This window comes from Bemisia tabaci, chromosome 4, assembly GCF_918797505.1.
Source record: "Bemisia tabaci chromosome 4, PGI_BMITA_v3".
In the NCBI taxonomy this organism is placed as follows: domain Eukaryota; kingdom Metazoa; phylum Arthropoda; class Insecta; order Hemiptera; family Aleyrodidae; genus Bemisia; species Bemisia tabaci.
This window is the reverse complement of record NC_092796.1, coordinates 41,389,011-41,404,639: the sequence shown is the minus strand read 5'-3', so window position 1 is coordinate 41,404,639 and position 15,629 is coordinate 41,389,011. Positions and strand designations below refer to the sequence as shown.

At 39.1% G+C, this 15,629-nt stretch overlaps 2 protein-coding genes across 3 annotated transcripts in view; one reads left to right on the top strand and one right to left on the bottom strand.

Moving 5' to 3' along the window:
• LOC109033553 (lachesin) overlaps positions 1-15,629 on the bottom strand; it is a 519,756-nt gene that overhangs the window by 173,362 nt on the left and 330,765 nt on the right. The window lies entirely within an intron of this gene.
• Positions 4,799-12,290, top strand: LOC109033623 (cathepsin B-like cysteine proteinase 3). Of its 2 annotated transcripts, XM_072299861.1 has the most exons (6): positions 4,801-5,233; positions 5,818-6,042; positions 7,306-7,433; positions 9,021-9,247; positions 10,520-10,636; positions 11,605-12,290. In XM_072299861.1, exons 2-6 carry the CDS (start codon positions 5,881-5,883, stop codon positions 11,856-11,858), a joined length of 888 nt encoding a protein of 295 aa, XP_072155962.1. In that variant the 5' UTR covers positions 4,801-5,233; positions 5,818-5,880; the 3' UTR covers positions 11,859-12,290. The 2 variants fall into 2 exon arrangements, with proteins under 2 accessions (XP_072155963.1, XP_072155962.1); XM_072299862.1 differs by lacking the exon at positions 5,818-6,042 and having other exon boundaries at positions 4,799-5,233.

Here is a 15,629-nt window from a genome sequence, read left to right as displayed (position 1 = left end):
CTACCTTTGCCTTCAACCTCCTGGCTCCCGTCCCGTCTGCGCCCTCCTTGACAAATGATAAAGGCTCCACGGTCCACCTTTCGTTCCCGTTTCGACATTTCCCTCACGTTCATCGCCAGCATATTTACATAACTCTTAGGGCCGTCTTCCTTTTTCTTTGCCCGTCACGCGTCTCCTTCCTCTACATTTCCCCCGCATCAGTGGCGTGGCGCTCTTTGCGATCCATCGATATTTCCCCATTGGAAGCTACGGTAAATAATCGATTATTAAGGGTTACCATGTTTATCGATCCTTTTCCATAGGTTTAAATTGCCGATCAAACGATAGATCGCAAAGCACGCCACGCCCTCTGCTCCGCATTCTGCAATTCGAATCTCATCTCCATTGTGACATCCCCCCCCCCCCAGCCCCCCGCTCTGCCGAGTCCAAAGGCATCTCTGATTTGTCATGCAGCTTGTCTTTTCTCCTCCGATTGAATTCGCCCTCAACTCGCGGCTCTAATGGCGATGAGCTAGGGTTCTCACCGTATGTCTCGACATTTAGGCTCGGTTTTATCACCTCTTGGTATAGGTACAACCTTAGGCTGAACTTTGAGGGGTACTTTGAATTATTTTTGAAGAGTCGGTCAAATGGACCACGTTTGGCAGAAAGGAGCCAAGTCCACATCAGGTATTGCCACATTTCATTAGGCATTTAAATGTATTACATAAAGACTGTTATGCGTATTTTTGTGCAAAGTTCAGTGAATTTTTTGCACAGTAAGAGGTAAGTCCTTTAAAAATTTCAAAGGAATCCGTGCACACGTTCTCTCGTAACAAATTAAATTGCCCGGTTAAATTTGGCTATAGATGATGTTGCTTGGTTCCTCTCTGGTTAACGCAGTCCAAATAAAGGGTTTTTTGAGCCCTCTTGTGAGGAGCTTGGGGATTTTCCAGTTCTTTCCAGAGACATTAGAGAAAATCTTTCTCTAGCCAGCTAGTTGTCTAACGTGCGGTTAATAAATAACTAACCCGATTGTTATAGCTACGGCGGTAGTTATCGTAACTACCACACGGTAACTAGTGCATTTTTAACCAGCCGCCGCTATAGTTGTGACGACCATCCTATTTCTACCGTATAGATACCCCGTAAACCAGGGGCGGATCCAGGGAGGGGGGGCGATGGCGGGATCACCCACCCCCTGGAGCCAAAAAAAAAGAGGGAGGGAAAGAAAAAGGAAAAGGAGGAGAAAAAAGGGAAAGGAAAAAAGAGAAGAAAAAGAAGGAAAAGGAAAAAAGAGAAGAAACATAAGGGAAAGGAAAAAAGAGAAGAAAAATAAGGGAAAGAAGGGGAAAAAGGTATTAATTTTTTCTCTGGTGATCGAAAAATTGACGGAAAAAAGTGGGGATACCTATAAAAATATCCGACTCAATATTCGGAACTTCCAAGGTTAAAAATAGGCTAAAATTCCATCAGCAAGTGTTTAAATTCTCAAAATTTTCCGGAGGAGGACCACCGGACCCCCCTTAAACTGGACAGTCACCCCAGTCACGTGCCTCAAAATTCGCTTCCCCCTGAACATTTTGCTGGGTTCGCCCTTGCCGTGAACATGCTTTTGGAGTGTGGATTCGACGAAAAACTGGATATTAAAAATGCAGAAGGAAATACCCTTCCCGCATCAGGAATTCACGAGGAACTTGGTAATCCGGAGGAAAAAATCCAAGATTACTTATAAAAAAGACCACCACTCGACCGTGGAGTCCCTCGCAGAGACGGAAGCGGCGGAAGCGTGATAACTTCTTAACGGGGATTACACGTTACAATATTTAACGAATTGGTCATAACAAACTTTGTCCGCACGGGACTTGCATTCGGAGGGAACAAGCGTCGAATCTTAGAGAACCACCGACTCAGCATTCGGAAGCGGAACCCGTGGCGGGGGGCGCGGGGGGGGGGGGGGGGGGGGCTAGACGTAATTTGTCAAGGAGTCTAGCACCCCCCAAGGCACAATAACTGACCCCGCCTCGCCCCCCGCATCACCACCTGAGCGCTCTTTAGGGCACATCGAATACCTAAATTATACGCGCTATCTTATCTCGGTGTCCGCTAAACTTGCCGTATTCAGAATTTTTATTTACTATTTTATTTTTATTGTATTTACCCCGCTCGCGAGAGGTAAATACGCGCCCGGCGTACGTTGATTTTATTACGGCGGCGCACGGTGGGTCAGCTTGGACGACGGGCGAACGACCTCGGTGAGAAGCGCGTCCCTAGGATCGGATACTTACCGGAGATAAGTATATTATATTAAACCAGCGGCGTGGCGTGAATTGCGATGTATCGATTGTTATGCCATTTAAACCTATGGAAAAGGATCGATAAACAGGGTGTTCGCAGCGAACACCTTAATAATCGATTCTTTACCATAGGTTTAAATGGCATAACAATCAATGTATCGCAATTTACACCACGAGACTGTATCAAACGTATCAACGTATATCTGACTTATATCAAATACTTGTTTCCCCGCGAAATGGTGCGGACCCAGCACCATTTCTCCACCTTGTTACTTATCGGAGATAACGTTGCTTGATACTGATGGGTAGAGCACCTATTGTATAGGGAGAGTATGGACATGTCGAAAATTTTGAGATTAGGTGATGGAGCTCTTAGACCCCAAAAGGGTAGGCAACCTATGAATTCAAATTATCCAGAGTGATTTATAATCACAAGTGTGGGGAACTGTCGTTGGTAAAGCACGTATTTGACTTGGTTTTTGCATAAACTTACTCATTTTTGCGGAAGAATGCTTACTTATGAATATTCTTGTCCATCTTCGTTTGATATTGGAGTCCAAAGATTGACAGTGACATTTTTCGTCTTCGAAGGTTACCTACCCTTTTGGGCCATAAGAGCTACATATTTCGAGTTGTCCACACTCTCGGTACTCTCCTGATGGGGTCTTGAGCTTAGTATTAAACTGCTGTGAGTAACTTTTCAAAAGTTCAATATAATCGTAAAAATACGCCCGCCTGTTCTGCTGTGCTAAGGAAAAACGCCGTATGAACACTCGGGAGTGACCAAACTTCCTCCGATAAAATGTTAATTTTAGAAAAGAGTTATGAATATTCTTCCTCTAAATGTTCGGATACCGTAGATTACTGTTCGATTGAAATTCTGTGAACGAGTGGGAGAAACATATCCAAAAGTTCTCCAGGAAATTCACATTTTATTGAAGGAAATTTGGCAACGCCTGAAGGATCATGCGGCGTTTTTCCTTAGCACGGCAGTGTTGATCGCTTTGTTTAATGAGTGGAAGTGAAGCCAACACTCAAGAGTCACTTGAGGAGAGTGAGTCATTGAGTGTAAGAAAGAGGATTTTTTTTTGTGTGCGATTGACAGGTCAACAGTTCGATAGACAACTGCGCTTCGGCGTAGGTCAAAGAGCGTTAATTTGAAAAATTAGTTGATAAATAAGTATTAATCGCTCCGTTGAACCGTTTGAACTATACTCGATAAGATTCCAACTGCACCAAGCTAACTGCGGTCCCCGATGTTAAATTGTCCCTCTTATTGTTAGCAGACGCTTACTTTAACGTTAACACTCATTGAACAGCAAACAAAACATCTTGATGCATTGAGATTGTCGGTGAATTACCCTGGCTGCGAAGAGTACACACACTAACAAAGCTCAAGGTGTGAAAAATGGAAGATGAGAAGAAATCAGCGATTGAAATTTACAAGTCGCATAGGTGAACGTTCCAGTGTGAACATATGAGAGATCTCAGAAACAATAATATGGAAATAGGTGGTTGTGAGGTAATATTCCTTTATTTTAAGCAGTGTCTTAGCATCAATGGTCATTAGAACCTCTGCAGTTAAGGAGCAGGCACTGGTGCTTGCAACATTGGCTTCTTTATTCAATTTTACATTTTCCCATTCCTAAGCGCATTCGTCTTATTCTTAGAAAAATAGTACTGAGATATTTGCATTTAGAAATTGTCACCCTCCAGACAAAAGAGCGTGATCACAGTTTAAAATTGCGAATTTACCACTCGCAAATTTCATTTTAAACAGGTAACTGTTTAGGTCTTTTTATTTAAAAATTTAGCTGGTTTTTTTTTGAGTACACGCAAAAATCAGGAAAATTTTAAATTGAAATTTCTTATTAAATCATATTCCTGGAATAATTATATTGATAAAGTCAATTATGCACCCATGGAATAAAGTTGCACTCTTTTATCTGGGAAAAGACGAAGTATCCATCCGGGGCTTTTCTGCGTTCATTTCAGCAATACTGTCCAACTGAATGAAAATGCCGTATGAAACTTTGAAAGTTGCTAAATTTCTTCCGAAAAAATAATTATTTACGGAAAGAGCTATGAATGTTCTTCCTTGGAATTTCTAGGTATACTGAAATCAATTTTAGAGAATAATTACAGAAAATTACATTAAAAGATGCGCTCAAATTTTCCAAAAAAAAAGATATTTATTAGGAGCAATTTTGCAACGTTTAAAAGGTCATACGGCGTTTTACCTAAGCACAGCGGACTATTTCTCACGCTCACCGGTTCTTTACAAGTTATTTCAATAATGTCTCGTTTCGCGAGTCTGTGTTAGTTATTCGAGAAAATTATCAAAAGGATTGTTTTCCCTTCCTTTTGCATTCACTTGCGACTCTTCTAAGTAATTAAGTGCGAGAAACTGAATCACAGCTGCTCAAAAATTCTCAATATGCACTTCAGCTCCACGAAAACTCAAACTCTGAAGTACATATTTTGCGCCACTCTCTAATTCAAACCATTCACCATTTTTAATCTAAATAGCAGTAACAATCATTGACGTTGAAGTGTCCGCCTCTGAATATCTTTCAGACAGTTCACGTAGAAGAGCAGCGCATATTTGTCTTCTTCCACGAGTTCGATTTCAAAATTCCTACTCCTCGTTACCTTCCTTTATTTGTTTTCATTGTTTCTTTCCAAAAGAAAGAATGAAATAAATAAATAAAACTCCGTTTTTTCGCTGCATGAGTTAAGACAGCTATCGCGGCCGGGGTACTGCTTGAAATAAACGTACTTCATTACGACTTATCAGAATTATTAAAAATATCGGATCCTGAGTAAAGTTCAAAATGAGGTTGTATGTGCTTTATTTTTACATTTTAGCGCATATTGGTGTGTTTTCTGCTGGCGAGAAGAATTTTTTATCCGACAAATTCATTGAGAGAATTAACGCTGAATAGGATTTATGGAAGGTAAGCGTCATTTAAATATTTCATTACTACCGCACAATGTTCCTCTTCATAATTTGTAATTATGACCATTTGTTTATTCACATATAAACCTTTGTTTGCCAGACGAAGGAATGTAATTCTACTTGAATGTCCCAAAAGCAGCTCACGCAATTCAGTTTTTATAGGAATATGACTTATTGCTATCAATTTCTATCCAAAATTTTGCTGATTTTTTATCTGTAGTCAGAAGAAAAATTGGTGTAATTTCAGTTAAAAATTCCTTTCAGTGACCTGGTACGAGTACAATTGACGAGTGGACATTTTGCAATTTTTAAATGTAGTTATGTTTTTTTTTCCTGGGAAAGAATAATATATAATAGAACCAAAGTTGTAATTTATTTCATTTGAAATCAGTTTTGAATGGAACACCAGAAGTGAAATTAATAAAAACACACATTCCAATCGTACCTCGGAAATGTAAATGATTTCTAACGATAATCGTATTCTTTTCCGATTAAAAACCAGACTGATGACATTCTGGTGAAATAACCTTAGTGCATTTGTATGAGGTGCGATGTTAACGCACCGATTTAATTTGTATGCAGGCGGGAAGAAATTTTGACCCAAACACTCCACTGGCGGACTTAAAGGTACTTCTAGGCGCAAAAATGGAAGGCAGGGACAAGATACCAAAGGCGGTAAAGACCTCGGATCCACTGTGGGTAGACGAGAGAAAGATTCCAAAAAACTTCGATGCCCGCAAGAAGTGGCACAAGAAATGCCCAAGAATAGCCGAAGTTCTTGACCAGGGGAGGTGCGGATCATGCTGGGTGAGAGCGCAATCTCCATTGTTTATTCATACACGAAAGTTTAAAAGTTTTGATCGTCTTTCTAAGATCATTGAAAGCTCTCTCCAAGCTCAAGAGCCATAAAAGTGGACTGGCTTGCACAGCCGGTGCTTTCGGCTCGAAGTACTCTAAGTTGCGGCTTAAAAAAGCGAAAGACCGGGGACCAGAGCTCAATTTTTCCAATGCCAAAAGGAACAAATTTTGAATCGAGATGTAATTTGAGAGAGGATGAAACAGATGTTTTTTTTTTTTTTTTTTTTTTTTTTTTTTACTTGAAAATACAAAATAATTAATGACTCGAGGAATGTTGACAGCGAGACAGTGAGTTTAATATCGAAAATACAAAATAATTAATGACTCGAGGAATTTTGACGGCGAGACAGTGAGTTTAATATCCATCTAGTAAAAATAAAAACGCTAGAAATTTCAAGCCACAATGCACGAGTATAGGGGACATATGTGGAATTGCTAATTTTAATTTCTACTCTCGACTTGTTTATGTTGTCATGCTACATTGCTCTCAAGTATGCGTAAAATTGCTGGGTAACGAAAACACCAAATCAAAAAGATAGACATTGTAAAATTGGATACATAACTTGGAAAATGATCCTTACGGTAGAGCATATAAGGCAGTAATGTATAGAGTTAAGAACATTAAAATACCACGATAAACCATTCTTTGAACAATCCACAGTATAAAGCAAAAAACTAATTTCTGATCACTTTCCCGATCTGTAAATTCTGTGCTGCAGAGCGAGACAAGCCGGAACATACCTCGTAAGTTTCGGCAAGACACGAGCCGCAACCAGGGTGGCAAAATTTCATGAAAAATAAAATCTTGAAATTTCACGTGAAATATTTCACGAAATTTCAGAAATTTATGAAAGATATTGAAAAAGACAAGTTCTTTTATATGTTTCGCAAATTGCAAAAATTGTGATTTTCTTCTATTTTTGGGTGTTTAGGTGCGGGTCGCATACTCTAGCCCCTGAAAAATAAGAAATATTTCACAGCTTCGTGAAATTTCATAAATATTCCACTGTTTCCAATCTTCCATTTCTTTCTTAACATGCCACCTTCGTTGGCCGCAACAGCGCGCTTACTCGGAGCCGACCTTCCATCACCAATAAATACTTCCTTGACCCAAAAAAAAAAAAAAAAAAAAAAAAAAAAAAAAAAAAAAAAAAAAAAAAGTATGCGTAAAGATGAATATCAGATGGATCTGAAGATTTCCTTTTGATGCAGGCTATTTCTTCGGCCCAAGCTTTCACCGACCGATACTGCATCGCGACGAGAGGCAAACATCAGATGCGTCTATCGACAGCAAACGTCATGTCTTGCTGCAAATCGTGCGGGAACGGGTGCAAAGGAGGGTAAGTACTTGTGCAAAAGATGTCCATCTACATTGGAAAATTAACAAAAATACGGAAGACGTCACATTCCAATCCACTGAGAAAAAAGTATGGTAACATTTACGATTAGTCTACTTGATTTTTTACACATTGATATTACTCAGTGAAAATAATTAGATTTATAGTAGTATTCACCAGAACTCTCGAAATTCTTACAATAATATGGTGAGTGCTAGCATAGAGTCTAGTGTTTATTACCATACTTGCATCACTGTGTAAGAGTGTGGTAAAATCTACCATATTTTTTTTCAGTGTCGTGGGACAACGTATTTTAGAGGCATTATATCGCGGCTAGTTTTCGTTGATATAGTTGATATAGACGGGCTGAAACATCTAAACACGCGCTAGACGCTTCTACTAGAAAATGCACATAGAATAGCAATGTTCGTGGGTGAGCAAAATGTTAAAGTTGATTTTTACGCGAACAGTTTTGGAAGAACAGCACTTGGATTCAGCTGATTGAGGGAGACGGGCACTTTATTCACAATATCGGATAGCAAGAGCCGGAAAATCTGCACTTAGTTAAAATATCATAGAATGACTTGCGAGAGCTTAAAAGAGGACATGTAGTCATAGCTAAGGTGGTCAACGCGAAGTGAGTTTCGTAGCTCACATCGCAGGGCACGCGGGGCCAGAAAATCAACTTTCAGGCTGCATTGCGTCACCAATCCGGTGCACAGATGAATAAGATATCAAATAAATGTGATGGTGAGTCTGATTGTATGCAAGCATCGGCTTGAGGCCTCGAAATGCTTGTCATGAGAAACAAAAAGAGAGACAGAAAAAATGGAGGAGAAAAGGATGGACGAAAAATCTGTTCCGGGGCATTTAGAAGAAAGCGTTGCGTAACACGCGAGAGGGGATGGATTGGATTTTGGAATTGGAGTTTCTAAGCCGAATCGGGGCTAATTTTCGATCATGATACATGCGGTAGACAAAATGATAGACAAGAATGCTGGAGGAGAATGGAACTATCCTATTGGTTGAAACAGGTAGTTGTTATAGACCTAGAAGATAATGATGAACTGGCCTTAGAATGTTTCATGTTCGTTCCTGGCGGCTAGCGACTAACTTTTAACGAGGTCGCGGATTTTCAACACAAAGATTTGTTCGATTTGATACAGGGAAAAGTACCACAAAAAATCAACCAACAGCTTGTGTTACTTCATATTATACTTCCCACATTGACACAAGATTTTATTTACTTTTTCTTACTGTACTCCTTACTCAATTTCAACAAACTGCTATCTACCAATGAGATCGTTCTATTCTCTTCGTCTATATAGCTTTGTCTACCATTTACAAAAATCTTATAAAATTGGCTTGTTTCTCTGCGGAAATATGAGGTAAAAGAGGCCATTTTGAAGTTCCGCAATGAAGGTATGTGTTTTTGCGCACTTTCGCCACACAAAATGAAAATAAATACAGCCAGAACGTTCCGAGCCTGTTCGTCGGCCTGTTATCTGCCTGTTGACGTTCCGGGCTGTTACGTCGCGTTTTTCTTATCATATTCGTTCTTATGCGTCCAATTTTGGTATATTTTTGTAGTCTGGATCCACAAGCATGGGCGTATTTCCACAAACACGGGCTTCCCAGCGGGGGTTCGTACAATACAACCGAGGGATGCCAACCGTACACCATCGTATCTCCATGTAGACATCGGGAAAATATATCACCCTACGAGAATTGTCCGTACAGGAACGGCACTCCCGCTTGTCAGACAAGCTGCACGAATACACTGTACGGTAAAAGATTAGACGAGGACTACCGTTTCGGTAAGTATTCTCAGGGTCAATTCCTTACTTAGAAATTAGTCCTAATCAAAGTATCAATATTGCAAGGTGATGAAATAAACACAATCGTGACGTCACACTCGTCTATTTCTAGCAAAATTCAGCGACCGATTGCTGATCAACTTGTTCGACGTCATCCACAGTGGCGTGATAAAATTTGCGATATATCGATTGATCTGAGATTAATTTTAAACCTATGCACTCAAAAAACAAGTATGGGAGGAGTGACTTACCGGCCGAGTTATGGATCATGGAGCCATAAAATATAGTTCGTGGAGCCATGCTTATAGGTTCACGACCAATAAGGTATGGCTCAGAAAGCCATACTGTAGACGGTAAGTCACTTTGGTTAGAAATTATGGATCTCCAAGCCATTTTTTATGGGTCTCAGAGTCATACCTTTTTTTGAGTGTGGGATAGGATCGATAAACAGGGTGTTCGCAACAAACACCTTAATAATCGATTCTTAACCACAGCTCCAAATAGGTAGACATCGATAATCGATCACTCACGTTTCGCTTCTGGTCATTGATTAAAAATTTTTCTGAAGATGTTTGACATAATAGGAGCGCGGAAAAAAGTATGATAATTTGAAAGACGGTCTTGGATGATTTTAGCGCCCGCTGATAGGAAAAGCTGCACTGCACGCATCTGCCAGCAGTATGATTATATTTCAACCAAAAAGGTTCAATCAGCCGCATTGCTGGCTAACTCAACCGTGAATCTGGCTGACTCCAAAATCAACTAGGAATGTGGTTTAAAATATCGAACTTTTTTCCGTGAGAGTTTTTCACAAAATAGGATAAAATTGTCTAATATCATAAAAACGCAGTACCAAAATTATTGAGAATGCGATAAAAGTAACGGTTATTGATGATAATTGAAAATTACTCAAATTTTACTGAGGTAATTTCAAATGTCGAATAAATGTATTATAAATTAAAAATATGTTTACATGAATTATATGTTACCCACTAATTGAACCAATCGTTCGATGGTTCGGAAGAAATTTCGGCGATATCAAGGGAAAAAAGAGATAGAGCCATGAAGAATGTATACTCTTGCAGCATTTATTGATTCAAAGCCAGTAATTAAAAAAACGAAAACAATCCCGTTTGATATCTAAGTCATGAGAGTGAGGAAACTACCGAACGTACGTTCGAAATTATTTCAACAAAAGAAAAATATTTCGCGATTAGAAACACCCCTCTCATTCCTGTGATGTTCCATGATTTTTGAAATCTTTCGTTTCAGCTAAGAAACCTTACCATTTACCTAAAAATGAAAAAGCTATAATGAGGGATATTATGGCACACGGTCCGACGACAACTGCGTTTGGGGTGATGAACGACTTCTTCAGCTATAAATCAGGTAATTGTTTTTAGTTAATGGACCACTAAATGAGGCATAAATTTAAGCACCACGTTATAATAATCTACCTTTAAAATTTTACGCGGGAAGGGTTTCACCGATTGGGAAATTCGCCTAATCTTTGGCGAGATATTAACATGTCTAAGAAACACTGATCGATGAAAAGCCAATCACCATATAAAATATAGTGATTTGGGCTATATTAACAAAACGGAAATACGATTTCTGTCTTATCCATAAAAGCACATATCTTTATATGGAAACTACTTATGTATACGTACGGTGTTCCTAAAATGATCAAGAAATAGTAGTTTCATATTGCAAAATGAAGTCCATTTGTATGTTGGCCATTCGGACTGTATTTCAGACTTAGGAACCGTTGTTCCTGACTTATTCATGAGAATCCTTTAAATTTTTGGTTCAACAGCACCATTATTATAAGTTTTTTGTGTGACTTTAACTGATGCATTGCTGGTGAATGATAACCGAAAAGTATTCTTTATATCAGTATCTTTATTTCCGAACGCGTTTTGGTGTTACGCCATCTTCAAAGGGTTTACACAAATTGGATTTTAATTTTTACTACATTGTAGTAGTTTGCGCCAAAATTAACATAACAAACGATATTGCACAATGCTTTCATTGAATCTTACTATCGATAAGAGGATTAAGATAAGAGCCTTAAGATAGTTTCTTATCTGAATCCTCATTTAATCATTTACCTCAGTTATCATTCACTAACAATACCTTGGTAAAAATTACACAAAAACATGTTTATAAAAGCACGTATATGTACAGGGGAACTAGTGTTTCGTACGTATATCGTTTCTGTAATCTTACTGCGACATGAAGTCCATTTTAGGTCGTTTCGGTAAATAATGGCTGACACCTGGATTGTAGGCATAGGACTTTGATTATTATAATTAATTTCAGTAATAGTAACCAAGATTTACGACTATTCTGTACAGGAGTCTACGAGCCGTCCAAAGATGCAGAGTTTGTAGGAGGCCATGCGGTGAAGTTGATAGGATGGGGCATGGAAAATAAAGTTCCGTACTGGTTGATTATGAACTCGTGGAACGAATACTGGGGCGATCACGGGCTGGTCAAGATGAGACGAAATCATCCAGGAATCAAACTGGAGGAAGAATGTTGGGCTGCAGTGCCCGATACGAAAAGAGGCCACAGTCACAACCTCGACAAGGATTACGAAAATCTGTAAGGTGTACCGTTGGTTTAAGAGGAAGGCAGTGTGCCTTTATAGGGGCTGAGTTGATTCTTACGGTCAATAATGGTATAGAAAGACACCTGGAGATATTTTGGCTCTGTTTATTTTGAATACTTTGTGAAAATGCTAATTACTCACGTTCGCAATTTTTTTTAAACAAATTTAACAACGGCGGAGATACTCTGAAAAAAAAGTTCGAGAGTAGGAGCCGAGGGTTTGGTGTTCCATATTGTCAAACTCAAACTATTCGGTTCCTAAAATCGAACTTAGGATTCGTCAACCCGAAAATTCGGTTGAAGAGATCGAATTTCTCGATTGAGCCAAAGTGTTAGAAAAAAATCAGTCACATGCTCATTTCGTTGATTTTTATATTTTACATGTTCTTTAATTTGATTTCTATTATAAAAATGACCATGCTGCATTTCATTTTAGTCTTCTTTTCTTTGTGTTATGTTGATTACTTTTTTGCCAATATTTTGTAGAATGCACAGAAAGGAAACTCAACAAAAAACTTTGGTTAATACGGGAATGTAAAACACAAAAGACTCAAGCCTCCAGTTGACGTTGAGGTTTCCCGGTCCCTCCATTGTTTTCTGCGCTAAACTCACCACAAACTGTACCAAAATCAACACAAAATTTGAGTTGGTTTGTGTTTCACTTCCTATATTAACCAGAAGTAACCCATGATTACAAATATTTATATTAGTGTAGGGTCCCTACAAAGATGGAAAAATTTCATGACAAATAAAATCTGAAATAATTCGTGAAATTTCAGAAACTCATGAAAGATATTGAAAAATACCGGTTCCTTTTCCGTGTTTCGGGAAATGTAAAAATTGTGACTTTCTTCTATTTTTGTGTATGTGTGAGTGCGGGTTGCATACTCTAGCCCCTGAAAAATATGAAAAATATCACAGTCTCGTGAAATTTCTTGAAATATTTCACAGCCTCATGAAATTTCTTGAAATATTTCACAGCCTCGTTAAACTTCTCGGAATATTTCACAGCCTCGTGAAATTTCTTGAAATATTTCACAGCCTCGTGAAATTTCTTGAAATATTTCACAGCCTCGTTAAATTTCTTGAAATATTTCACTGAAATTTTCATTCTTTCATTTCTTTCTTACGTTCCGTGCCACCCCGTGGACGCGACGGTCACATATTAAAATTTGACGGACCGTCCGCAGAATCTAAGACGGGAGGGTTTAGGCGCGGGGACGGGGGAGGGGGAGGCAAAGCTCAGAGGTCCCTCGAAACTTAACCGTGACCGGGACAAAGAAGGCGGGGGCCGATCCTGAATAAGTTGCAGGGTGGAAGTGGATGGGTCTCGGTCCCTGTGAATGCCTCTCCACATGAGGTTAAGTTCTTGGCTCATTCTCATTCATGCTCGGCTCGGAATCCCGTTGCCCTTTTTCGACGCGACCACTCAAGCAACAACGGCTTAATTAGCCTACCTCCAGGTGAGAGTGGGAGAGAACGAGTGCTTTTGCCGGGGGCGCTTTTTTGCGCGCCCCTTGCGCCCCCTGTCGTCTGGATGGATTGCTTTGCCTTTGCGCTCGAGTCCTTCTTAAACGCGCCGTGGCAACGTAGTTCACCATCGCCGCACAGTGGATCGAGTCAATCGGAGAGGTCGGACATGAAATGGACTACAGTTTGCAATTTGGAACTATAAATTCTAGCCCGGTTTAAAAAAAAATTATGTGCCATTAGTTTCCCTATGCATATACTTGTTTTTTCAGATGAGCCAGAATTTATAGTTCCAAATTACAAAATTCAGTCCAAATATGTGACTAAAACTGCAAAATTCGATGTTTATTAATTTTAAATTTTAAAGGATGCTCCTAAAGGAAAATTTCACAAAAAAACCAATGGAGCCACTTGTAGAACCTCAAAGTTTTGTATAAACGGAGTGACAAGCGTTTAAAGTTTCCAAATTTTTTCCGACCTCTCCTATTGACTCAATCCACTGTGCTGAGGAAGAACGCCGTATGAGCCTCCATACGTTGTCGCATTTTCTTCAATGAATACCGAATTTACTGAGAGAAATGTGAGTGTTTTTCCTCAAAATTTTCAGACAATTTTGTTCGCAATCGAATGTAAGACGTCTGGAAATTTAAAGGAAAAATATGCATGACTTTCCTTGAAGTGCATGTTTTATCCGGGAATTTAGGCAAGTCTTATTAAATGTTCATAATGCGTTTTTCTTTAGCACGGTAGACTTTCAATTCAATGGTGTCATCTATAAAGTTTGGAAAACAAGTTTGTTTTGGAATGAGAGAAGTGTGCAAGAAGATTTTTGAAAAGAGATGACGTCACGGTCTGGTTGTAGAACATCTGAAAATTTCTTAAAATATAAATTTTTTTCTATATTTCCGGCAAATTTATTATTCATGCTAACACTGCAACAGCGTTTCTCGCCACTAGATTCTAAAAACCGATTATTTTACTTATCTTACCCCTTTCCTTCATTGATGTGACGATATCATGTTAGTACTAGAAAATCTTAAGCTCCCCTCAAAATAAACTTAATAACCCTTCTCATTCGATCCAACTCTCTTTCAAACACTGATCCATTTCTGCGTTAAGAATGAGTGCAGGGAAAAAAGTTTGAGAAGGCGAGTACTTGTGGAGTCAGAGAGAGTTCCCGGCGAAGTGAATTCGAAGTCAAACAAGTGCCAAATTGTGGTGTATAATTTTCGGCCCTATGAAACTAGGTTATGCCGATATTTATCGAAAAAGTTGCAGTGCTACCGATTGTCTTTGGATGGTTCTGCAGTTTTAAAAACCCCGCTATCGACCACCTAACTCCCTCTTCTCAGTCCGTGGCGACGAATTAAAACTTCCTATCGATCGGGCTCCCCGATTTGTGGCCAATTTTATCAGTCGCGACGGTCTTGCCCGCTAAAAAGTTGCAAAAGGGAGCTCATGATTGCATAGAGGGGAGGGTTAAGCGAGATGAGGTGATAGGAGCTGCGGTTGCCACGGTTCTCTCTAAATACGGCTTGCACTGGAAAAAAAAACAAAAAAAAAAACACATTGGATCTAGAGTCCAGACTCTTGAAAACATCGACAAGAAAAAATACTCTTGATTCAATCGGAGTTTCGCTTGAATCAAAACGGAATCCGCTTAAAAGAAGAGGCTTGGTTCTTGATTTAAGCTAGATTCTGATTGAATCAAGAGTACTTTTTCTTGTCGATGTTTTTAAGAGTCTGAACTCTAGATCCAATGTGTTTTTTTTTCCAGTGTGCGTCACCAAAAAGGCTTATGAGACATGGCTTATGAGATGTAGGAAAGGTATGTCGCAGGCAAATATTAAAATCAGGCATTTTGTCAAATGCCTGGGTAAATGGTCAAATATTCTTACTTAGATTGAAATTTTGATTATTTTCCTAATATTAGTGAAAAAAATTTGTTGCTCCTGTAAGATTAGATTCTCTGTAGACATATGCAGTATACAATAGTATTTTAAACGATTTATAGTTCCTGATCGCACATTTATCTTGAAATTTTCCTCACGTCATAAGACATAGAATTTTATGTACATTTACATGTACGAAATGCATTTGAAAGGGAAGGAATGAGGAGAGTTCGCGGATTTGAACTCTTCGCCATTTTACAGAATTCCGTTAACTGTCAAAAATTTAACTACCAGCCTAGGCATTTGATAAAATACCTGATTTGGTTATTTGCATGCGACAGATACATGGGAGGGATCCCTCATTTCAAAAATGGGTCAATAAACACGAGGAATCTACTTCCTAAAAA

Bases quoted from the DNA above. Each gene is read 5' to 3' on its own strand.
- LOC109033623 (XM_072299861.1), top strand. From the start codon at position 5,881: ATGGAAGGCAGGGACAAGATACCAAAGGCGGTAAAGACCTCGGATCCA. The intron at 6,043-7,305 runs GTGAGAGCGCAA...CTTTTGATGCAG, and splicing joins GGAGGTGCGGATCATGCTGG to GCTATTTCTTCGGCCCAAGC. The intron at 7,434-9,020 runs GTAAGTACTTGT...ATATTTTTGTAG, and splicing joins GGGAACGGGTGCAAAGGAGG to TCTGGATCCACAAGCATGGG.